Raw genomic sequence first — 26,206 nt, 5'->3', positions numbered from 1 at the left:
ATGGCAACGGACGCAGGTTCTGGACTCCCAGACCCACAGGCGGGAATCTCGCAGGAGGCGCACCACGGAGCGGCAAACTCCCAGGCTCCGATGGAGAACTGGGAGGACCCGTCCGAGAGCGAGAAGTGCTGGAGGAGCCTGGAAAACCTCGAGTTCGCGATTGAACAATGCCAGCTCATCCCCAGGTGACGGCGCGGGCTGCAGCGCCCCCGCGGCGCCTCCTTCCCTCCGCCGGGTCCCGCCCGCCGCGGCCCGCGGCCCCGGCTCCGCCGCCGCCCCGCCCGCGCTGCACGCCTTCGGGCTGTGTTTTGATTTCTTAAATCTATTACTGTACACCGAGGGCGCGGGCTGTGGAGCCAGACTGCCTGGCTTCAGCCCGGACGACCCTCTTACAGGGCCCTTGAGTTGGGCCGATTACTTCTCTGTGCCTCGACCACCCCATGGGAACACCGCCCTGATGATGATCAATAGGGCCCGCTTTCTGGTTCGTGGCGAACATGTAATGAGTCCACCTGGTTAACGTGTTTAGAAGAGCACCATATACATAGCACCATCTGTTATTCTTTGATCCTTTTTATAGTTTTTATCCTTCACACTTCTTTGCCTCCTCTCCTCCAGTTTTGTTTATTTGGATAATGCAGAGCTGATGTTGCTGGGGAAAATATATATATTTTTTAAATCTTTAAAATTGGCAGGTGGCCAGCCATAGGTTAGCCTCTGTGGGAATACTTAAAGTTCTCTAAGACAAGGGCTACATGGTGTCAGATGGCCTAGCCCCTCTCACTAAAGGAGAGAGAGAGAGAGAGAGAGAGAGAGAGAGAGAGAGAGAGAGAGAGAGAGAGAGAGAACAAACACGCCACAGGTCAGTCTTCCCAGCTCAGCTGTATTAGTGAGTGCGCTTGTTAAGATGAATCAGGCTACACACAGGACCTGGTTTATTGGTGGTTGCGAAAGGCACAAATAGGTGGCAGTGCGTGGTAAGCACCCTGGGCACACAGTCTAACCTGTTCCAGCTGTTTACTGACAGGAAGGACTTCCTGCCCTGGACTCCCTGGCATTCTGTGGTGGGTAGTTCTCCCACAGAGGCACCGGCTGGGCTCTGTGAACAGACGGACATTGCCAGGTGCTCAGTGAGTGCATGTTGCCGGAACAAAGGAACCACTGAGGCCCATGTTCATTTCTCTTCACTCACAGTGCTAGGGACACGGTGCTAGTGCCTGGTATGAGCGTGTGAGGGAGCTAGGCTCCAGTATTGACTGCAATTCTAGGATTAAGGCAGAGTCAGGCACTGGGAGACCGCAGTCTACCCATGGACAAAAGACCTGCCTTTGTAAAGTTTACAGGAAACCAATGGAAAACAAGCAAACTATATAATAAGTAAGTTAGATAATAGTGGTAACTGCTAAAGAAGAAACAGCAGGAGAGAGCAGAGGGAATTGTGTGTAGACTGTAACCTTAGATACGTGATCAAGGAAGATTTGGCTGAGATGAGAATGAGGTGAAGACTGCTGGCTTGAAAGGGAACCATGCGGCTATATTGGGACAGAGTGTTCCCGACAGAGTACAGGAAGTGGAAAGGAGTGGGCCTGGTATTCCAGGACCATCAAGGAGGTCAGTGTGGCTGGAGCAGAGTGAGAGGGGAGAGCAGTGGCAATGAGGTCAGAGGTAAGAAGATGGTACCAGATTACTAGGTGTGGAACCTAGATTACTGAAAGGACTTCAGCTTTGACTTTGAATGAGATGATTCTGTTTTCAGTCGGGAGCTCTCTGTGTCCCACCAGTTGCCGGTGGAAATGGGCTTCTTGTGATGTCAGGAGAAAAGGGATTTTCTGAGACTTGCACAGGACAATGGGTGGTATTTATTTGCATGGAATTAGATCCTTGAGTTTCCAAGGTCCCCTCTCCCTCCGTCCCACCATGGAAGAAGTCCAGTGTGTCTTCAGCAGAGCGAGGATTAGAACTGTTGCCCAGAGTTTCTGTTCCGTATTTGTACAGTCTAGTCTAGCATCAGGCTACCTGAGCTTGTGTTCCCAGCTACAGCCCATTCCATGTGGGGTTTCTAGGGCCACATGGCTATTGAGGGAACATGGGCAAGTGCAAGGAAACAGGAGCAAAGCCAGAGGAACAAGAGAGGGCCAAGAGAGAGCACGTTTTTTTTTGTCTGAGGAGTTTAACTTCCTCAAATTCCATGTGCCTGCAGTGGCTCCACCCCTTCTAGTCAATTTTCTTTGTTCCAGGCTAGACTGACAGGCAAGTATTTTCCCTACCTCACCCCAACTTTACTGCTTGTGTGTTCATCTTTCCTTTGTTGGACCCCTCCCCCCAGGGATCTGCAGGGCATGGAGGAGTGGTTTCCTGGGGAGTGCAAAGTTGCAGCTTCCTAGTAAAGCTGCCCTGATGGCCATGCTTATAATATCTGGCTCTTCTTTTGCTCCTTTCCTATCTAAACTAATAAAAGAGAAACATGCAAATTGGTGTCATTCCACTACACCCACCAGGCAATCAGAGCGACTATGCAAATTAACCCACCAAAGATGGCCGTTAATTTGCAGCAGAGAAGCCACGCCTCACTGCGACCACAGGGGACCAAAGGCCTGGGGCGCGGGTGCTGGAGGAAAACCGGTGCCGGCAGCCAGTGAAAAGAAGGCCTATTGCCCGAATCTTTGTGCAACGAGCTTCTAGTCAATACTAACAAGCCAATTATAACAGTAACAATACAATGTGTTTTTTCAATACCACCAAGCAATTCTCCAAATTCTCAGTGGACTCTGACTGGGTGTTCTACAGTTTAACTCATTTCTGACACTGGCTACCTGGAGGTAGCATCAGATACCACCGGTTAGGGGCTCAGTCCCACAGGACTGCCTTTCTTCTTCGTCTTCAGATGCCAATTGCAAGTCCAGGTTGTCATCTATGCTTCTGACCTCCAGCTATAAATTGGAAGTTTCCAAAACCCCTTCCATAGGTTTGATTAACGTGCTAGAACAGCTCACATAAATCAGGAAACAAGTTTCCTTACTAGGTTATTTGCTTATTACAAAGAATATTAAAGGATACATATGAATAGCCAGATGAAGAGACACATAGGGTGAGGTCCAGAAGGTTCTCTGGCACAGGAGCTTCTGTCCCTGTGGAGTTTAAGGTGTACAACCCTCTCTGCGCATGGACACATTATTTTTTTTAATTTTTCCAAAATATATTTATATTGATTTCAGAGAGGAAGGGAGAGGGAGAGATAGAAACATGAAAGATGAGAGAGATTCAATTGGCTGCCTCCTGCATGCCCCCTACTGGAGATTGAACCCACAATCTGGGCATGTGCTCTTGACCGAAATTGAACCTGGGACCCTTCTGTCCACAGGCCAATGCTCTAGTCTCTGAGTCAAACTGGTTAGAGCATGGATATGTTCTTGTTCATCAACCTGTAAGCTCTCTAAGCTCTCTAAACCCTGTACATTAGGGATTTTATGGACGCTTCATTATGTAGGCAAGATTTAGGAAATCATTCTCTTTTGGTGATTAATTCATCTTCTATCTCCTTTCTGGAGGTGGGAGTGGGAGCGGGATTGAAAGGTCCAACCCTCTAAAAGTGGCTGGTTCCTCTGATAATTGCCCCCATCCTTAAGGCCTTTCTAAAAGTCACCTCACTAACAGACTCAGATGTTGTTAAAAAGAGTTTGTTATGAATGACAAAAAAACCCCATTCACCTTTTCCATACTGAAGCTATTTAGGAACTGAGGACCAAAGACCAAATATTGTAACAAAATATGTCCCCATTGCTCTGTTGTTTAGGAAATTACAAGGGTTTTGGGAGCTGTGAGGCACAAAGACCAAAATATCTATTTATTTTAAATCACACTTTCACAAATGGGAGGTCATGATGGGGATTGGAGCAGAGGAATTACATAATCTGACTAATCTTTCATTTTTTAAAAAAAACATATGTTTTGATTACTTTTAGAGAGAGAAGAATGGAGAGAGAAATATTGATTGGCTGCCTCCTATACGCTCCCTACAAGGGATCAAGCCGGAAACCCAGGCATGTGCCCTGACTGGGAATTGAACCAGTGACCTCTCAGGCAGGACTCAATGCCTGATGCACAGCCACCAGGGTGATGTAACTAATCTCTCAGCAGGATTTCTCTGGTTGCTGTTTTGATTATAATGAGGATACGGGCTGAAATGGGGAAAATGGGATGTAGGAGAGGAAATAATATTTATTGACTCTTTTAGGATCTTGGCTGAACATCCTCCACTATCTATACCCCATAATAAAAGGCAGATTAACACGAGAAAAACAAGTTTAATAACATATATATTTCCTGTATTCATGGAAGATGCCTAGCAAAACTAAGTAATTCCCTGAAATAGCTAAAGCCACCACCTTAAATGCCATTTCCACACCTAATTTAGCACACCTAATGGTACCTAACCCAAGTTTGTGTGCCTGATGCTTCAAAAACCAAAACTCAGCCCAGCCCAGCTAAAGACAAAAGAAGATGTTATGGGGGTTGGGGGCAGGGGGGGAGTGGTGCGGGGGTGGTGGTGTGGTTGGTGGGGAGGCTAGAGGGGATCAGTGGGGGGAAAAGGAGGACACATGTAATACCTTCAACAATAAAGAATTATTTACAAAAAAGGAAAATAATCAATCTTATAACTCTAGCCAAAGGCCCAGATTAATGAATTAATGTAAACATAAAAGAAAAATTTCAACAGTTTGTTTCAGGGTCTAGCTTTGGCTGTCCCCTGTGGAATGCATGTTAACAATTAATGTATTGAATAATAATAACAATAGTAATGGATAGTAATAAAAATTTTAGAAGACTTAAAAACAAGGTGTCATGGGAGGTTAGCAGGGAAAGTGTAATACACTGAGGTTCGTCTTGCAGATTTAGGTCAGTGCCTTCTCCATTGATAAGGCCCCCTTCCTGTGATCCAGTCATTCTTCTCTTCCTGGTACAGAGGAGACCCTTAAACTGGAGATTTCCTTTATATATGTAAATTTCTCTTACAAAAGGGCAACCTCTGCTGTTTTCAGAGCTTCTCCTGTGTATGCAATTTCTCAAAATAATTAGTTAAAAAAAAAAAGGCATATTTTGGGTGTCATCCACTACTCTTCTAAAGTTCAAAAAAGAGGTCTAGACTGGCTATATCAACTTGGGAGTAATATCAACTTGGGAAGGGTCCTGGGTTCAATTTCTGTCAAGGACACCTACCTGGGTTGCAGGCTCGATCTCCAGTAGGGGGTGTGCAGGAGGCAGCTGATAAATGATTTTCTCTCACCATTGATGTTTCTATCTCTCTCTCCCTCTCCCTTCCTCTCTGAAATAAATAAAAATAAGAAAAGGCCAAAACTCAGAACACCAGAGCGTGGAGTAAGGAACGATTTATTGATTGAGAAAGTGCTAACTGAGAACATGGGAGACTTAATAGTACCTCAACTCCATCTTGCTCATTGGACTGCGTTATGGGCTTTTAAGGGGTTGGAGGAATATATATGCGGAAGTGCTGGTGGGGCAAGTTTTTTGTTAAAAGGGCGTCAGCACTGGATCTCCTTGCACAATGGACCCTTCACTTCAGAAAGGGTTCTGGTGTTCAGGTTCTGGTTTGTGCCTGGCCTTTCTTTTCCGGGAGAGGTTCCTGGTGCAGCAGCTGGAGATGAAAGTTCTCTCCTCTGCACAAGCTTTGGTTTCGGTTGGTCTGTTGTCTCTGAAAAGTAACTCAGTATCATATTAAACAGATAGGACCATTTTGAGCTAGTTCTGTGATTACACTGATGCCATTTTCTTTGACTCATTCATTAATGAGTATTTATTAGGCTAGAAGTTTCTAGGATTCCGTGAGAAGTGTCATGTCAGTCTATTAGTAAATATTCATTGATCTGTTTTCAATAATAAACACATTAATTTTGTATCTAGTTTATTAAAAAATGATAATCGTTATTTTTCCAAGACTGTATTTTATGCATAACAGCCAAGCTATTATTTAGAAATTAAATCACTGAGATTATAAATAAAAACTGTGTAGGAAGCACTTACTAAATTTGTTGTGATGTGGGTTTTAATTCTAGGCAGCAGGGCTGTCATCTATAATTAGAGACATTGGGATTTAATGGGAAACTGAAAAATGACGCTTCATGTTTCACTTAGATTCTGAATGAGCCATATCTTTCTGAATCAATCATATAGTAAGTTAGGACTCAAGGGACCTTAGAGCTACAGATTTGTTCTCACTAGGTATGGAGATTAGGAACCTGTCACTCCAGGCTTATAATGTTAGATGACTTATTTACTTTCTTTGAGCCTCAGTTTCCTTATCTTCAAAGCAAGAAAGTTAATATCTCTCTTAAATTGGGAGGATAAACTGCGGGGAAAATGTGTGCATTGATGCATATATCTTAATAAAGCATATTGAACAAGTTAAGTACTCAATAAATAGGCACTAATATTATTTTAGATGCTTGAGGAGGTATCTGTAAAATTTTTGGACTTAACTTTAAAATATTGTATTCTAGCATTATAGTATTACTAGGGGCCTGGTGCACGAAATTCGTGCACTGGGTGTGTGTGTGTGGGGGGGGGAGAGTGTCCCTCAGCCCAGCCTGCCCCCTCTCACATACTGGGAGCCCTCAGTGTTGACACCCATCACCCTCCAATCGCAGGATCGGCCCCTTGCCCAGGCCTGATGCCTCTGACTAGGTGTCAGGCCTGGGCAGGGGACCCCCAGACCCCTCCGATTGCTGGCTCTGCCCCCTGCCCAGGCCTGATGCCTCAGCCAGAGGCGTAGACCCCCATCACCCTCTGATCACCTGATCGGCCCCTTGACCAGGCCTGAGGCCTCCGGCAGAGGTGTCAGGCCTGGGCAGGGGACCCCCAGCTCCCCGCGGTTGCAGGCTCCGCCCCTGCCCAGGCCTAACGCCTCTGGCTGAGGTGTCCGGCTCGGGCAGCGGGGACCCGCAGCTGCAGCGGCCCCGCGATCGTGGGCTCCGCTTTAGGCCCAGGCAAGGGACCCCTAGCTCCCGGGACTGCCAGCTTCGACCGTGTCCAGCTCCCATTGCTGGCTCCACCCCTACTTCCTGCTATCACTGGCCAGGGTGGCAAAGGCGCCTGATTCTCCGATCATGGCTGAGTGGCAGGGCAAAGGCGGCCCCAGGGCCGCCTTTGCCCTTCCCCCCAGCTCTTAGCTCCCCCCCTGGGTTTCCAATCACTGTCAGTGGCAGGGGGCTTCTTCCTGCTTTCCCTTTCGCCTCCCTGCATTGTGCCTACATATGCAAATTAACCACCATCTTGTTGGCAGTTAACTGCCAATCTTAGTTGGCAGTTAACTGCCAATCTTAGTTGGCAGTTAATTTGCATATAGCCCTGATTAGCCAATGAAAAGGGTATCGTCGTACGCCAATTACCATTTTTCTCTTTTATTAGTGTAGATGGCACCAGAAGGAATAACTGAAAACATTGTTTCACATTTTAAAATCATATCCTGAAAATATTTTGGGAGTTTTTTGTACTTATATTGTTTTCAAGCTTTTTTGAGATATAATTGTTATATAAGATTATATATTTGTAACATTAACTACCCACATTTCATGTACCTACTGCCCACAACAGATTTTTTGCTTATAAAGGACAGAAAAGAAAGAACACACACATTCAAGCTTAATAAAAAATGAAGTTGAGTGAGTCCTCCTAGGGGCATGGCCACTTGAATCTCCTTTTCCAGTGAATTTTCTTTCTCCTGAACTCATGCAAGTCCCCATGAGACTTGCACCCAGGGCAGCAATGGACAGCCACAACTCATCTGGGCTAGTCCCCGGAACCTGTCTCCGAGGCCCCCTTTTCTCTGACTTTCTAGTGAGTTGACAGCAGCCCCACCTTGGCTCACTTTTCCCCAGAACGTTTCTAGAGCCAAAGCCGCCCCACCTAGGTGCTCTCTCCTTGCTGCTTCTATCCTAAACCCTTGCTTGTTTCACTGTCCCCAACTTTAATAAACATACTGTCAAAAACAAAAAACAAACAAGTTGAATAGTAAAAAGATGCTATTTGGCACCGCGGAGGCGGAGGGTTGCACTCATAGGCAGGAAGGTGAATCACAGAGCTCTGTGAAAGGTGCAGCACTTGGATAAAAAGAAGCAGGGACAGCTGAGGTGGCTGTTTGTTAGTATACACATTGCATCTGCAGTGGTACCCCCGCCCATGTTTATTATAGTGATGTAGCAGCACTCAGGGTCCAGAGAGGAGGCAAAACCTCACCAGTATTTGAACACAGAATATTTCCTTTTCTATACTAAACATTAACGAGGATTTTTTTTTAAATATATGTTATTGATTTTTTAAAGAGAGGAAGGGAGAGAGATAGAGAGTTAGAAACATCGATGGGAGAGAAACATCGATCAGCTGCCTCCTGCACATCTCCTACTGGGGATGTGCCCGCAACCCAGGTACATGCGCTTGACCGGAATCGAACCTGGGACCTTTCAGTCCGCAGGCCGATGCTCCATCCACCGAGCCAAACTGGTTTCGGCCATTAACGAGGATTTTTAACTAGTAAAAGGAAGTAAAGGGTGAGGGTGGACGGGAGGGGGTCAAAGGGGGAAAAAAAGGGACATATGTAATACTTTCAACAATAAATAATTATTAAAAGTAATCAATATTTATTGGGGCTGAAGATAATGGAATTTACCTCAAAGGTCTGGGATGAGGATTACAGGCACGCAGACATGAGAATGTTTAGAGCAATGTGCAGCATCGGATTCTAGTTTTATTGACTACTTTTTTATGAAACTAATGAGACAGATGTACTTGACATTTATTTAGTGACACTGGAGGATAGTCAAGATCAGATATTAAGTGAAAGAAGGCAGTTAGAATTGATCCCATTTTTGAGTATTTGTGTATGTGCATGCACACGTACATGTACATATATGTATACATGTAACTTGTTTTTCTTCTTGATCCTTTTAACATTTTTTCTTAAAAAAACTTTTTTTTAAAGACATGGAAGACACATCTCAGTGCAAAAACATGAGCACCTTCCAGCCCACCTTTTGTTGGTTCGTGAGGACTTTTCTGGAGTCTTCCCCGAGCAGCAGGGCTCCAAGCGATAGTCATTTTGATGTGACATGGAAGGCAGTGCAGGCTGCTCCATCTAAAAATAGGCAGAAGGAGTAAACAAAAACAACAAAAAAGCAACAACAAATAAATAAATAAAAGTAAGATGGTAAAAGAAGACTTACACAGTATTGTAGTTGCAAATGCAGAATGTAGTTGTGACCCCAAAAGGCTGAAATTAAGACCTCTTGAAAGAGTGTTACCGAACAGAGGACCCAGCCCTGAGTGGGTCTGTCTACAGGGCTGGTAGTGTGCGGGTTCCTGACTTTGTGCAGAAAAAATTTCACAACATGAGTCCAGGTGACTATGAGAGAAAGTTTATTAAAACTGGGGACAACAAAACAAGGGATTGTTTAGCATGGAGCAAGCAACAGGAGAGCCTAGGCGGGCTGCCCTGCCTCCCTGGGCAGTCTTAGGGACAGGTTCAGGGGATTAGCCTGGGACTAGCCGCTGACCATTGTTCGCCTCTTTGCAAGTCTCCTGGGGATTCTCAGAGGGAGGAGATGTGTGCCTGTGAGGGAAGAAGAGAGGGAAGAGGAAAAAGGGAAGGGCGTGGGCTGCTCCCCAGAGGGAGAGCACTTGCTGGGTACTTTGTCTTGAGGCTTTTATCTCTTTCCAGCTGGTGGGGATCTTATGGGAGGTCTTAGGGGAGGGTTTCAGCAGAATATTCATCCGTTTTCTAGGTGTGTTTCTTCTGGATTGTGGTCTCCACTGATTGGTCAGTGTCCAGGCAGGGGGTGGTTAGTCCTTGCAGCTGGTCCTGGTGTCACATGCCAGGTTTTGCTGCTTTTCTGGGCCTGGAGCTGAAATACAACTGAGGCCCAGATGCTGTCTCTAGAAAGGTGACCTGTATCTGCTGTAAGTTGCTCAGCCAGTTTGTTCCTATAGTTTGAAAAAAAATTAAAAACATATATACCTTCTGTATACATGGGCAATACCCAGGAAAACTAAGTAATTCCCGAAAATAGTCCAAGTCAACACCTTCAATTCCATTGATGGCTAAAGACTAAAGCAGATGTTGGGGGAAGCCGGGAGCCAATTTTGGGAGGTAATTAGGTGTGGTTGTTATGCAGATTTGAGCCTGAGCCTTTTTTATTGGTGAGTTTCTAGATATTGAATCACCCTGTTCTACTTTGTACCTAGAGATACCCTTGCAGATTGAGATTGTCTTATAAATGCAAATGTCCCTTGCAAAAGGGCAACTTCTGCTCAGTTAGCAGAGCTCCCCCTGTGCCTGCTGTTTCAAAAACAACCAGCGCAAGATAATGCCCAAGAGCTATGCCCAAGAGTTATATTTTGGGGGCAGCACATTCTGTTCCCCTTCAGCATGGAAATGATTGGAGGCATTCCAGAGCCTCTCCTGGGCTCCAAACATTGTGTCCCTGACGTCGCTGTCTACCAGTCACCCACGTGCCCCTTGGTAACAGGAAGCACTCACATCAGCCCTTAGAGCCACCACTTTCTCTGCCTTTGGTTAAGTGTTTCTGGGGAGGGAGCATTCTCCCCTTGAGAATGAAGACTTCCCAGCTAGCAGATCACAAAGATGTTGGGACAGAAAGCAACAATTCCAGGAGTAGGTTATGAGGTGTATTGGCAAGAGAAGTCACTTCCACTTCTGCTCTTTGATTCCTAGACCTATAATGTGGGTCCAGGAATCAACCTGCCACCAGGTGGCTGGGTACCCTCCCCCTCCTCCACTCCTGCACACACACACCCAGACACACACACACACACCTCACTGGTTAATACTACCATATTGGGGACTTAGTAGGGACTTAGCACTGATCTTTGCTGTTGACTAATCAGACACTTAATGCTTGCCTCAGCCAGGCCTGCCTTGGAAAGGGGAAGACCATGTTGTTGAGCTCCATCCCTGACACCATAGACACTTTGTTTTGCAGAAGAAAAATGTCATCTCCTCACTGTGCACACAACTCTGGAGAATGGCTGCGGAAAGCACACCAGGGCTTTGCATTCTTGGCATGGCCAGAAAGAATGCGCAGGCACACTCAGGGTCCAAGATTTCCTCTCCCAACAGCACTGTTATTGAGAAAAACACAGGCCCCTGCAATGAATTAAACCAAATCTAAAATACAGTTTTCTGTGGAAAAACACTAGAAATTTTCATTGACATTAAGAGGTACATTACTGATGCTCCCCCTTTGCCCAGATGATACTGTTGATGAGGTCTAGCATCATTACGTATACAGGTGTCCCCCAAAATGTATACATTCTGCAACAGCTGAGAGCTCAATTTTGAAAGTGAAATGTATTTTAATAAACACTGCCTTTATAAGCATTCAAAATGTGTGTATACATATTTGGGGAATATATATATATATATATATATATATATATATATATGTATGTATATATATATATATATATATGTATGTATATATATATATATTTCTCACCTAAGGATATATTTTTATTGATTTTTACAGAGAGAGTTGAGTCAATAGCTAAACAAAGTTAACAGTCAAAATTATTTCCATCTTTTTATTTTTTATTTTTTTAATATATTTTATTGATTTTTTACAGAGAGGAAGGGAGAGGGATAGAGAGTTAGAAACATTGATGAGAGAGAAACATCGATCAGCTGCCTCCTGCACACCCCCTACTAGGGATGTGCCCACAACCAAGGTACATGCCCTTGACCGGAATCAAACCTGGGACCCTTCAGTTCCCAGGCCGACGCTCTATCCACTGAGCCAAACCGGTTACAGCTATTTCCATCTTTTTAAAACAACTCATCTATGCCCTGGCATTGCCCCACTGGCTGTACCCTCTAGATGACCGTGGCAGTTCTTGGCATCATTTCCACATGTGGCAATGTCCAGAGTCACACAGGAAACCTCTTCCCTCTTATCCCTGTGTAGGACAGAAGCACAGACATCCTGTCTTCGGAGCTGGCACTGAAAGTCTGATAATTCTACTGGGCGTTTATTGATTTATTTTTTAGCTGACATTTTATTTTATTTTTTAATACATTTTTATTGATTTCAGAGAGGGAGAGTGAGAGAGAGATAGAAACATCAATGATGAGAGAGAATCATTGATTGGCTGCCTCCTGTATGCCCCACACTGGGGATCAAGCCCACAACAAGATATGTGCCCTGACCAGAAATCAAAACCTGGCCTCCTGATTCATAAGCTGATGCTCAACTACTGAGCCACACTGGCAGGGCTAGCTGACATTTTAGAAACTGATAGCTGTGGTAAGTTTGATCAACCTCGAAAAGAGAGGTTGCATCCAGAATATTGGCCTTCTGGTTACTGTTTGAGATGCCTGTTGTTAAAGCTCTGTAGGAGGAGTGTACAAATACTTGCTCCTGCCCTGCTCAGATTTTTTAAGAATTGAGTTTGAAAATTAAATACAGTACAGTTACATGATCATTGCAAAGAAGCAGCTCTCAAAGTTTCGGTTTCAGGACCTCTTTATGGTCTTATAAATTATTAGGGACCTCAAAGAGCCTTAATTTAGGTTCTCTCTATTCAGTAATCATATTACACATCTAAAAGGAGAAATTTATTTAAAATAATGATAAGTCAATTCTATGTTAATATAAGTATTTTTAAAGGAAAACATGTATTTTTCAAAACAAGACTTTAATGAAACTAGTGTCACTTTTTTTTGAAACATTTTTGCAAGTCTTTTCAATATTTAGCTTAAGGAAAGATAGCTGAATTCTCATTCAGTCCGCCATGCAGTCACATAACCTGTAGCCTGGGAAACTCCATTCATCACTTGTGAGAGAATGGAAGTGGAAGAAAATCTTAATGTTTTTATGATAATAATTTTGACCTTGTGGATTCTCTGAGTGTCTTGGAGCCCCAGGGGTCCTCAAACCACAGAATCACTGTCGTACAGTATTTTCACTTGATATTCCTGTGCATAATTTATAATGGCTTCAAGTGGTAGCACACACAAAACAGTAGATGGTATACTAAAGTGGGGCTTATAAATTGAAATTGTTATCGGTGGAAGTGGAGTTCTTAGAGTGCCACAAATAAAATAATGTCCCGAGGCTGCCACAAGAGGATGGGTTTCATGTAAAGCTCTACTGATGATGTAAAGTTAAGGGGGTTCCCCTCCAAGGTCCTATCTCAGTCCCTCTTACCATGGAGAAAGTCCAACTGTGTCTTTAGCAGGGCGGGAAAAGGCCACTGCCCATAGTTTCTGCTCCATATTAAAGTCCAGTCCCGTGCAGCATCCTGTGGGTGGAGTCCGCATGGCCCTGGGTCATGTGGTTGCATAAGGCCACATGGCTATGGAGGAAGCATGGGTGAACACATGGGCAAGTGCAGGTCACAGAGCAAGCAAGAACAAGAACCAAGGCAAGAGAGAGAGAACTCTTTGTCTGGAGATTTTAACTAGTTTTTATGCACTTCTGATGGGGTCCAGCCAATTCATTGTTCCTCAAGCTAGGCAGACAGACAAGCACCTTTGTTGGATCCCTTTCCCCAGTGATCTGCAGGGAGTGGACCTGGGTTTCCCTGGGGAGCGTGAAGCTGCAGCTTCCTGGTGAAGCTACCCAGAGGGCCATGTTTATAATGTCTAGCCTCCCCTTTGCTCTCTTCCTTTTATAAATATTAATAAATTAGCTAATTATGATTATAACAGTATCTCAGAAAATGGAAATGAGTATCAGTGGAGCAAAATGCCACAGTCCAAAAAATTGGGTAATCCAGCAGAGTCTTGGTGAAAACCTCAAATTATCAACAGATAATTCAGAGGTTTCCTCACTTTATCAACCCCTTTGAATCTTTAAAACATAATATGATTTACACAAAAATATACTCACTAATATATATTTTAAGAAAATATCTACTACATAAAACACATTTAATATTCTTTTTTTTTCCAGACTTAACATATCAGATGATTTGAAAGTTGGCTTTTTCAGCACAGACCGTGCTACTCAAACGGATTCCAGTGAAATTTTGCCATTAAATGAGCTATGCTCATCTACACAAAAACTAGTGAAGGTAATCGGGATTAATTTGAAACTTCTGGGATAATTTTTAAAAGAATTCATTGCCTTTAGGTCTCTTTCCTTGACAGAATTGAAATGATCAAAATTTAAAAATATTAGCATCTTTTACAAACTGAGTTAGATGACAACTGTGCTTTTAAAAATTATCGATATGAACCACAACTTATATTTATGTCATATTCATGTTGTGTATATATATATATATATATATATATATATATATATATATATATATATATATATTAATGAGATGTTTTGTTACTCTCTCTGGAATTCTTTTTACATCTGTGAACATTTGCTATGTATAATACTTTTTAAAAATTGTAGAAGGTAGAGAACAATATAATGAATAACTGTGTTACCCAACATACAGTTTTGTCAAATAGTTCCTTTGGACGCATTTTGGGGGGGGACCTTTTTTTGATTGTAAGGAAAGAAACCATTTGCCCTAGCGGGTTTGGCTCAGTGGATAGAGCATCAGCCTGGAGACTGAAGGGTCCCGGGTTCCATTCCAGCCAAGGGCACATGCCTGGGAGGTTGTGGGCTCGGTCCCCAGTAGGGGGCCTGCAGGAGGCAGCCGATTAATGATTCTCTCTCATCACTGATGTTTCTATCTCTCTCTCTCTCTCCCTTCCTCTCTGAAATCAATAAAAATATATTAAAAACCAACAAACAAAAAAAGAGAAATAAAACATTTCATATATATCAGACATCAAGAGTTAATATTAAAATCGCTAGTCAATAACACTGTTACATGGGGTAGCATACTACTACTATAAATACTCATGTATTTTGTTTCTGTTTTTTCACTTAACAATAGAACTTGAAAATCATTGCATATTTCACAAGTACATCATATTATAAAATGCATAATTTATTTAGCTATTCCCCTATTGATGGACATTTTTTAAAAATATATTTTTATTGATTTCAGAAAGATGAAGGGAGAGAGAGATAGGAACATCAATGATGAGAGAGAATCACTAATCGGCTGCCTCCCTGGCATGTGCCTTTGACTGGAATCGAACCGGGGACCCTTCAGCCTATAGGCTGATGCTCTACCCACTGATCCAAACCAGCTAGGGCATGGACATTTTAAAAACTATGTTTTCATTGATTTCAGAGAGGAAGAGATAAGGAGAGATAGAAGTATCAATGATGAGAGAGAATCATTGATCAGCTACCTCCTGCACACCCCACACTGGGGATTGGGCCTGCAATCCCGTCATATGCCCTGACCAGGAATCAAACCATGACCTCCTGGTTCATAGGTATCGATGCTCAAGCACTAAGCCACGCTGGCCAGACATGTGGTGTAAATTCTTAAAAGTGGAATTTCTGAGTCAGAGGATGTATGCATTAGTCGTTGTAAGGATATTGCCAAACTGTCCTGCATAGAGATTGCACCTATTTGCACTCCCACTAGTAATTTCCAAGGCTGTCCCTTTTCCTATATAATACCAATTTGTTGTCGTTTTTAATGCCTTCAGGAAAGTTTATAACTGTATTCTTTTGCAACTAGGGATGTCCAGACGACTAAGTTCTGATCAGTAGAATTGAGATGGAAATGTTGTGTGGCAGCTTTCGGGCACCTTCTTAAAGACACAGTTCACATGCACTGTCTGCCACTTCACTTCTTCCTCCTCCTCCTGCCCACCCCTTCCTTTTCATTTCCCAGCATCTTCGAGTTGTTGGTTGTGTTTTGGTCATATTGTATCTGAGTTTATAGTCTCCATGGGAGTCTGTGGTTCAGCAGCAGTTTGACTGACCACACCCGGACCCCTGTGCCTCCATTCTTCAGAACAAGTAGTCTATAAGGGCTGGTTTTTTTTGTTTGTTTGTTTGTTTTTTTAACTTATTTCTTAATTAAATTTATTATTCAGGAGAGCACACCTGGGCTGATTTTTAAGACAAAGTCATCTCGACTTGTTCCTGCAATTTAAGGAGTTTCTTAAGACTTCACTTGCTCTAGGATATATTTTTAATGATTCCTCAACATAGTACCCTTTATAACAGCTGTGGGGAATCTTTTTTCTGCCATGGACCATTTGGATATTTATAACATCATTTGCGGGTCATACAAAATTATCAACTTAAAAATTAGCCTGCTGTATTTGGCCAAGCATTTCATTAACTCACCCCTAATGCCTTGGCAGGGCCAGACCAAATGCTGTATATAAGTTGACAGCATGATATAAAGAGAAAGGAATACGAGTCAGTGTCTGTCCAAATCTGGGCCTCCCACTTACTGGCCACATAAAGTTAGACTAGTTAGTCACTTAACCTCTCAAAGCCTTGATATCCTCACCTGTAAAATGACACCTTGCACAGAGTATGAGGATGCTTAAATGAGATTCTTCCCAAGATGCTAGTACCAGGTGTCACATTCCAAAGTGAGTGTGAGTTAGACCCCATTTGTAGAGGTTACAAAGGAAGTGTTGCACATAAGATCAGTGACTCTTAGCTCTTGAATCAGATCAAGGGCAATAAAAAAGGGGATCAGGAGGTGAAGGGGAAAACTTGTTGAAGTGTTTTCTTAAGAAACCACTACTGCTGTGATCTTTGTGAGGGAGAGGGTAACAGAGGTGATCTTCCTCAGCTGACAGCGAGTAAGGCAGGCTTCAATGGAACTTGAAGTGTTTGCTGCTATTGTGCTTGCTCCGTGTGTAAGGAAGTTAAAGTGGGCTGTGACAAGAAGATGGCATGGCTAAGTTGCGATCAGTCTACACTTCAGAGTGGTTGAGGTGAGGGATGTGTGACTATTTTCCATGGACCATATGTGGTCTATAAGAGAGAGAGAGAGAGAGAGAGAGAGAGAGAGAGAGAGAGAGAGGTTAGCTAATGTGGGGTCATTCTGGGTCCTATCCAGAAGAGTGATCTAGAAGGACAGAGGACACCCAATAGCAGGAGAGGGGAAAGGAGAACTCCAGATTCATAGGAGCTGAAGGAGTAGTAGCAATGATCACCAGAGTAGAGAAGCGTTTGCTTAGGTCAACCTGCATCCACAGGAAAGAGGGTCCTGGCCATGGGAATCTCTAGAGAAGCTATGTCAGTGCCCAAGGGAAGGAAAGTTAGTTCCCCCTACCTGCCAGTCCTGGTGACCTGCCAGCCACCCCACCAGGAAGGAGTAGCCCTGCTTCTTTATTCCTTCTGCCTTGTCCATGTTGGAGACACAGCAGCTGAGTGTGGGAGGAGAGGTGAGGGAGAGCTCAAGAGTGAATCACACTCTTTTCCTTGAAGACAGGCAGCTGCCAATGACTGTCTTTAGCTTGGAGTACAGGGAGAAGCCTTCTCTATGAGTGAAGTTGAAGTGGTCATGTTAACTCATAGTGGTCATATCCCAAAAGCTACTTTGAGGCTGTGATTTGGGTGATGGTAGGACTTTCTATTCCTAAGGATAAACAAACAGTCATGGAATTGCCTAAAGTTTTCATTCAGGGGCAGATGACCTAGGAATATATTTTAAATGGACTGTGGAAAACAAAAATACATTGTGTTTTGGTGATCACATATCATAATTAGCCATAGCCGGTTTTGCCCAGTGGTAAGAGCATCATCCGCCCCCCCCCCCCCCTTCCCTCAGTCACATACCTGGGTTACAGGTTCAATCCCTGGCCCCATCAGGGCAGGAAGCAACCAATTGATGTTTCTCTTTGTGTGTCTCTCCTCTTTCCACTCTCTCTAAAAACGAAATCAATGGAAACAATATCCTCGGGTGAGGATTAACAATAAAAAACCCAAACAACACCACCAACAAAACCCAAATGGAAACTAATCAATATACTGGATATATATTTAAGTGGTTGGCTAGTGGATTCATAACAAATGTGGATTTTGCCCATCTTTTCTGATCCAAAAATCACATCTTGAGAATTATACCTTTGGGTTACGACAGAGGATCATTGCACTTTATTCTGTATGAGAGTAAATTACTAGTGTTACCTAGTGGGACAAGGAGGCCTTGGTTCTAGTCTTTTTATTTTTCTGTTAATCCTCACCCAAGGCTATTTTTCCATTGATTTTTTTAGAGAGAGTGAAAGAGAAAGACAGAGAGAGAGAGAAACATGGATGTGAGGGAGACACATCGATTGGTTGCCTCCCACAAGCGCCCAGAACAGGACCAGAGCCAGGGATTGAGCCTACAACTGAGGACCCTTCAGTCCGCAGCTCTATCCACTGAGCAAAACTGGCTAGGGCGGTGCTCATCTTCTTGAAGGAAAGATTTCAATCAAGGGACAAAGTATAGAAAAGCAAGCATGAATTTACTGACCACAGCAAAAAATATACTTAAGACAGTGAAAGAAGGAAGAGCATAGAAGAAGCTATGGGAGAGCCTAGGCTGGGCTGCCTTGACTCGCTGGGAAGTCTGAGAAAAGGGGGCCTTGGAGACAGGTTCAGGGGGCTAGCGTGGGATGAGCTGCTGCTGCCCATTGCTCCCCTGATTTCAAGTCTTGTTGGATCCCTTGGAGTTTAGGAGATACATGCTTGTAGGAGAAGGAGAGGGAGAAGGAATGGCACAGTGTTCCCCCTGAGAGAGAGCACGCTGGGACCTTCATTTTCAGGGGTTTTAAAGGCTGAGCTTTTAGGGGAGGCCCTAGGGGTGGACCAATAGAATATTCGTCAGCTTTATGCTGTTGTATCAGTAGGAAATTTATTCTCTTAATTTGTTTGTCCTTGGGTGTGGTTGGCAGATGGCACTTAATTGGGTTTCTGTTATTGAGTTTTCCTGAATAGGGTGACTTAACCCTCTGGTTGGGAAGAAGTATCCTTGGTTTAGGGAAGATAGGATTTACTAGGTGGCTGCAAACTGCTGTTTAATTATCTTCGTTTCCCTATTCCACTTGTCCCAGAATTTTCCTAGTCTCTTATTATGTTATAACACTAGGAACCTCTTCTCCCTTATTCCTTAGTAGATTAATTGGAATTCCCAATATAAAGAGTTTTTGACAGATAATCTTAAAAGGCAGGACAATCCCCTGACCAGGTACCCAGGTTATATGCCCAGAACCAGGCATGGCGTCACAATCCTTTACTCCCTACAATAATTATGTTTTTCTATTTTTAGATTATTAGATCCCTTCAGGTAGATTTTGGGTTCCTGAAACAATTGCTTCAGTTGAAGTTTGAGGACCGTATTAAAGAGGAGTCTTTCAATCTCTTTGCTGTTCTACATGACAGGATCCTAACAGTCGAAAGACATTATCAACAGGTAGAATTTCTCTAATTTCCTTTGTGTGTTTTTTTTTCGTTGTTGTTTGTTTCATTAGTGATGGTATCTTTCATTGTTATCCTAATAGAGCTGGTTAAATTATTTGATTAATCAGAAAATAAGTAGTTTATGGATTAGTGACTCTAGATTTTTTTTACATGAGTTTGTCTCATTCAAAAAGTAGAAGGAGCAAAAGAGGATATGAATTGATAATAGATTTTACTACTTTTAAAAAATATGTTTTTATTGATTTTTAGAGAGAGGGGAAGGGAGAGGGATAGATAGAAACATCATGAGATGAGACACATCATCATTCAGCTGCCTCCTGCACGCCCCCTACTGGGCATAGAGTCTGCATCCCTGACATGTGCTCTGACAGGGAATCAAACCCATGACCTCTTGCTTCCTAGTTCAAGACTCAACTGCTGACCCATACTGGCTGGACAGATTTCACTACTTTTAAAAGCAGTTATAGGAAAACACGAAAAAGACTTTGATATCTAAAATGAAATAAAATCTTCAAATTATCCAGAGGTACGCTATTGCTTTTGGTTAAGTGGAAGTAAAAATGGAATGTGCTATAAGAGCTATAGCATAAAAGAAATAATAATAAAATGAAGTTCTTAAGAGACTGTGATGATTTGAATGATTTTATACTGAGCTCCTCCCTAGTAGGTGTAAGAGTTGTTTTTGGAAATACATAATGGTGCTCCCTGTACTTATTTCTGGTTTGCAGAATGAAGAATTAATAAGAAAATGTTGCCATCAGCAGTTGGCAGATGCCATAGCTGTAGTCCGAGGAATGTACAAGGTAGGTCTTAGGGCGGTCCTGGGCAAGGCCAGCTTTATATCTTGGAAGTGCATATAGTGGGGCTCACTTTGACTTCCCAGTCTGAGTTATGTCAATGTAAAAAAGTTCACACCTGTAGATAGTTTTTATAAGGGTTTATTTGAGCAAAACTGATGACATATGCCAGGGAAGTAAGATCTCAAATGCTCTGCAGCATAACAGTTTTGCAACTTCATTGCATTTATTGGAGGTGAGAAAAAGCAAGGTGGGGATTGGATTGCAGGATAGTTAACAAGATTATGTGCTTTCTTGAGGATGATTAAAGTTTACTTCAAAGGTGTATTAACCTAAATGCACAGAAACAATGAACAGAGCTTGCTTAAGTTATAAAAGCCTGGGGCATGACTACCCGCTATGACCTGCCCAGGTAGGAATTTATGATTAGATCACCCTGTGAGGTTACTTTCCGTGAAACCCCTTTTCTTGTCCAGTTTTTACCTTTAAAGATCTGTTTTCTCAATTTTCAGGCTCCGGAAGAGGGATTAGGCCTAAGATTGTTTATGTTCACATTACATTTAACAAAACAACACTTTATGGTAGCAGGTACAACTTTTCAGAGACTGGAGAATTCCAATCTGTTATCCAAAGTGCCTGGACAGGTGATGAGTAATCCAGATTGTGTGGTGAGCACGCAGTTGGACAGAAGCAGGTCAGATGGTCTTAAGAGAGAGCTCATTGGTCCATAGCAAATCCCAGTGAACAGTCTCTGACTCTTGATGGAGTAACTTTTCTAATGTCAAGGACACTGTCTGCCAGACTGCTTCACGCCCCTACGTAATGGAAAAATCATAATTTTCAATGATCACTTTTTAGGTTTAGTAAAGACCTTGTACCTCTTATGGTAGTTATTAATCTTTTCTTTCATTTCAATAGGATTCTATAAAGAAACATTTATTTACAGCAAATTGTGCATTTCTCATAGCACAACACATTTGTGTTTAATTATATAATTGCTTGTTATAAATCTCTGTTCTGTGCCAGACTGTAAGCCTTCTGAGGGCCAGATGTGGTCTGTCTTACTCACTGCTATGCCCTGCTTCTTAGCAGTGTGCCTGGTATGTAATTAGCAATCAGCTCAAAATGGCATATAGGCCTTGATTGCCCAATTTGCCCTCTGGTCTCATACTCTTATGGAACTTCCATATGTATATGTGTAATAAACTGGCTATTTTCTCTTAAATAACTTAAGAAGAATTGCAAAATGAATGGACGGTTGCCTATATTTGTGGCAGATGCTGGTCACTCAGTCATTTTCCCTCCTCTATTTATTTATTTATTTATGTATTTATTTATTTAAATCTTTATTGTTGAAAATAATACATATGTCCCCCCCTTTCCCCCCATTGATCCCTACCCCCACCCCACCCCCAACCCCCTCCCAGGCCTTCACCACTCTATTGTCTGTGTCCCTGGGTTATGCATATATGCATATCAGTTCTTTGCATATATGATCACCTTTATCCCCCCTCCCCTCCTTCCCCTCCCTTCCCTTTGAGATTCTGCACTCTGAATCTCCCTTTTTTTTTTTTTTTAATTAGCAGAAGCCCTTCTTACTGTACAAGGCAAAATGCTAGATCATTTCTTTCTCATCTTCCTTTTCAGCTATGGTACACTCATGGAGAAAGTCAGTTGTCCGTGGACCTGAAGGTAAGTTGGCTGTGACATTTGGGAGCAGGTTGTTTTCTCTAGTTAAAGGAGACTCATGGGAGGAAATACCCTTCCTTTTCCTTTGTGTGACCTTGTTACATCTCCTTCTGATGCTTGGAATTGATGCAGCCAACCTAAAACCAAGGACTGAGACATTCACACCAACAAGCAATTTCTTAAATACGTTTGTGGTATAGATGACTCCTTTGGATGTGCTAAGGTCGGCAGAGTGGAAGACTGCTCTGTCAACATTCTCTGAGCCTATGCCCAACTGTGTTTCCAAAGATGGCTTCGACACTATCTTCCCGCACCTGCTCTCCTGCAATGCTACCTGGCTCCTCCCCCACCAGAGGTGGAGCATAACCCCCTCCCCAGAATCCCGCTGGGCCCAGTGACTTGTCCTAAGCGCAGAACAGCAGAACGTGGAGGAAGTGAGGCTGCACGACTTGGGAGGCCAGGTTGCAAGAAGCCTTGCAATGCATTCGTATACCTTTGGAATGTCTGCTCTCCGGATTCCCCTTTCTGATTCCAGCCGCCATGGTGTGAGAATCTCTAGCTATTTTGAGGGTCTACATGGGGGTGCTGGGAGCACAGGCCCAGCTGAGTCCAGCTTTAAGTCATCCAGTCTCCAACCATTCATTTTTCCCATCCCGACATTATGAAGCAGAGAGAAGCCACCTGCGGTGCCTGCCCTAATCCCCTTACCCACAGTGTTCATGAACATAATAAATAGTTGTTTAAGCTGATAGGTTTGGGGACATGTGTTATGCAGAAATAGATGGTTGGAACAGTATCCTTACATTCACACCAACAAGCAGTGTCTTAAGTACATTTGTTGGATAGATTATTCTCTAATGGTTCTGGCAGAACAGTTACAGCATTGTGGTTGACAGCATGATGTAAGTTTTAGAAAAAGGACTCTGGAGTCAGACCACGTGGGTTCAAATCCTGACCTTGCACTTAATTGCTATGTGACCTCAGGCAAAGTATTGACTCTGTCTACTTCAGTTTCCTTATCTGTCAAATGAGAATCATAAAAGTACCTGCCTGATAGGCCTGTTCTGAGGATGAAATGAATTGATCTTTGTGGAGCACTTAAAGAGTGCCTGGCACATGATAGTCCATTATTAGCATTTGTTAAATAGACACTTTCACATCTTCATAGTACTCCTTGGTGTTGGTATCTTTTCCTGTCCCTTAGTTATTCTATCTTAGTTTTTAAGTGTGTAGCTTTCTGTCTCTTGACTGCAGATTTCAGATATGATAAAGTGCCCTTAAGACATCTGTCATTATTATCACATTTTATTATCGAACCTTATGATATTGACACTTTGGGAGCCAAAAAGGTCAAATGTCAGCAATTTCATAAAAGTGATGACAGCAAGCATACTTACTTTATATCTACTCTTACAGGGAATGAATACAGTGTTTCAACATTATGCATAATACTTGCTGTAGATACTCCCTGGCTATTTCTTTTGCTAAGAGACTTTTAAAGAAAATCATGACTACATTTCTGTTTTATGAAATTTGAGTTTTATGCATCTACTAAGAGGCCATATGATTTTTTTCTTAACCTATTTATAATTAATAATGTGGTGAAATCAATTTATTTTTTTAATGTTAAATCAACCTTTCTTGGTATAAGCCCAACTTAGTCATAATATGTCTTTTTTATTAATTTTTAAAATTGATTTTAGAGAGAGAGAAAAAAGGAGAGGGAGAGAGAGAGAGAAACATCAGTTTTCCACTTATTTATGTATTCATTGGTTGATAATTGTATGTTCCCTGACTCCAAAACCTTTGTGTATGGGGACAGTGCTCTAACCAACTGAGCTACCTGGCCAGGGCTTTAAACACACACACACACACACACACACACACACACTTTGAGTTTAATGTGTTAATATTTTGCTTAGGATATTTTAAATCTACATTTATTAGTGAGGTCACCTCACTCCCCCCCCTGTCTTTATTGGGTTTGTTGTCAGGGTTCTGGCAGCTTCACAAAATGAGTTGGGAATGTTATGCCCATTTTGTTCCTTGGGAGTATTTGTGTAAGATTAGAAATTTTTCTGCCAGAGGAGCCAGCTGGGCCTGGATAGATTGATTGATTGACATAGTTTGGACTTATTCAATTTCCTTAAAGGTTATAAGGCTAGTTGGGTTTTCTATTCCTTTTGATTTAGATATACTGAGACATTTGTCCAGGGCCTTGTCTGTTTCATTTAAACTCAAAAATTTGTTGGAATAAAGGCTTAATAATATATGCCTTGTTGCTGTCCTATATTTAAAACCCACTCCATATTTTTTATTACTATTTTATCCATTTTTATGTAGTTTTTAAATATCACTTATGCTTTTTATGATTAGGAATTCTATTTGACTCTCTATGCTTGGTTGTTTAATTTTTGTTTTTATGGCTCTTATTCTTTGCTCATAATTTCAGTGTGGTTATTTCTAAAAACATTTTTAAATATTTTTGATTTATATTCTGTGTTTCACAATTTTCATAACTTCCATCTTTGAGGGTCTGATAATGCTGGCTGTCATTCATGATATGTCTTTTACTTTTGGGTTTCATGATTTTTGTGAACTCATATTTTTGTGGGAATTTCTTGGAGGCCTAGAATAGAAGTGAGTTATAGTTTAGAGAATATTCATATTTGCCTTTGTGAGACTCCTGAATCTGTAACCGTTTTAAGCTAATCCTCAACCTGAGGTATTTTAAACCACCCAGAGGAATGAAGTTAGGCCACAAAACTGTGTGGGCCATCTTATGCTTATAAAACTCAAGAGATTTTTCCCTCCCTATATTTGGACCCAGGTTTCCAACAGAGGCAATTTCACTTTCAGTGGAGTAGGAGGGGTACAGCATCCAAGGTGGTTACTTCTAGTTTGTTTTTACATCGAAAGGGTGGCCCTTAGGTGTCTCAGTCTTACTTAGAGCTGACATGCTGAGGAGGACCTGGGTAATTTTTCTTCTCTGTGCCTGTAAAGAGGTGTAAACTAAAGTTGAAATTTACTTGGTTTAGTGATGCTCGAAGGCCAGTTTCTGTCAATGTTGATACTTCCCTGGATTTCTACATCCACTTAATTTTGGCCTTAGCATCCCTTACTTTGGCAGCTTCTAGGCGCATTTTACTTATCTTACCCAGAATTTTTGTTGTTTACAGTGGGAGGGTAAATCAGAGTTCCATGAATTTTTGAACATGCTTTCGTAGTCTTTTATCTTCAATAATTTCTGAAATACTGATATACTTCTAATGTGAATCAAATGTTCTAAGAATGTGGGTAAGTGACTTTGGTTCTTTATATATACTTTTTGTACTTATAGGAGTAGAAAGTCCTAAAATGATTTCAGTACTTTATAGTCATCAGTTTTTCATACTAATATGTGCTGGTTAAGTATGCCTAGCCAACAGTATACTAGTTGTGGTTAGTTGGTTTATCTACTTTAAGAATTGGTTTAATGACACGAAAGTGATTATTTGAATCCTTGCTTTGGCTTTTTAGCATGACCTCAGACAACCTCCCTAATCCTGGCCACCCAGTTTGTTAATTAAGGCTTAGTCATAAGAAAGAACAGAAGAGTATTGAAAAAAACAACCAAAGTAGACACTTTTGGTTAAGATGTAACTTTGGGGTGCAGGCTAGAAGAGGTCAATGGGGAAAAACAGGGACACCTGTAATACTTTCAACAATAAAGGTAAGTTTAAAAAAAAAAAAGACGTAAATTTTGATTGCGTGAATAACTCTCTGCTGCCCCCTAGAGTCCTGTTAAGGATACAGGTACGCGTATTTTTTCAGCTTTGGAGCAAGTGTCTAAATCCATTTAACTTTAAAAGCAATTTCTTGTGTGGTATTGTAATATTTACATTTACAGATAAAAGAAAATATTTTTCTAGAAATGTATCAGTTTAGATTCAAAAAAGATAACCGAAAATATTCTAGGTATTTCAAACAAGGATTTAATAAAGGGATTTAAGAGCTTATAAAAATCTCTTGGAAAGACGGGAAGAGTAAAAGTCAGGGAGAATGTTGCTAGCTTTCAAATTAATAACCAGTTTTCCAACATCACTCAGTGAGTATCTTTTCCTTTTTTTTTATTGAGTTATGATGTTTTTCTCATCTTTAAAGGTAAGTCGAGTTGGGCATATTAAAATTTTTAAGAGTTTACTGAGCACAAAGCTGTTTGAACCTGGCAGTGCCCAGCAGAAGTGGCTAGGAGTGCTCCACCAATAGGAGCTGTGGGAAGGACTTACAGAGAAAAGGTGCGAGCAAAGCAAGGGAACTCTGGCAGGAGCTTGAGTGTTTACCTTATTTGGAAAAGCCTAGCTGCCTGTTTGTGATTGGTTGCCCTTAGTTTTTCACTTCTTAACTTTAAGGCCT

General features: G+C 42.1%; 1 protein-coding gene across 1 annotated transcript; it reads left to right on the top strand.

The window, feature by feature from the left end:
- On the top strand, positions 1-25,653 carry LOC132235329 (uncharacterized protein C10orf67, mitochondrial-like). The gene is made up of 6 exons (XM_059697579.1): positions 1-185; positions 13,980-14,100; positions 19,174-19,317; positions 20,054-20,128; positions 21,770-21,814; positions 25,588-25,653. Exons 1-6 carry the CDS (start codon positions 1-3, stop codon positions 25,651-25,653), a joined length of 636 nt encoding a protein of 211 aa, XP_059553562.1.
- The last annotated feature ends 553 nt before the right edge of the window (positions 25,654-26,206 follow it).

The sequence above is a fragment of the Myotis daubentonii genome, chromosome 1, assembly GCF_963259705.1.
Source record: "Myotis daubentonii chromosome 1, mMyoDau2.1, whole genome shotgun sequence".
In the NCBI taxonomy this organism is placed as follows: domain Eukaryota; kingdom Metazoa; phylum Chordata; class Mammalia; order Chiroptera; family Vespertilionidae; genus Myotis; species Myotis daubentonii.
The sequence above is the reverse complement of the archived record's forward strand: the minus strand, read 5'-3'. Positions and strand labels throughout refer to the sequence as shown.

Bases quoted from the DNA above. Each gene is read 5' to 3' on its own strand.
- LOC132235329 (XM_059697579.1), top strand. From the start codon at position 1: ATGGCAACGGACGCAGGTTCTGGACTCCCAGACCCACAGGCGGGAATC. The intron at 186-13,979 runs GTGACGGCGCGG...TTTTTTTTCCAG, and splicing joins CAATGCCAGCTCATCCCCAG to ACTTAACATATCAGATGATT. The intron at 20,129-21,769 runs GTAGGTCTTAGG...CTTCCTTTTCAG, and splicing joins TAGTCCGAGGAATGTACAAG to CTATGGTACACTCATGGAGA.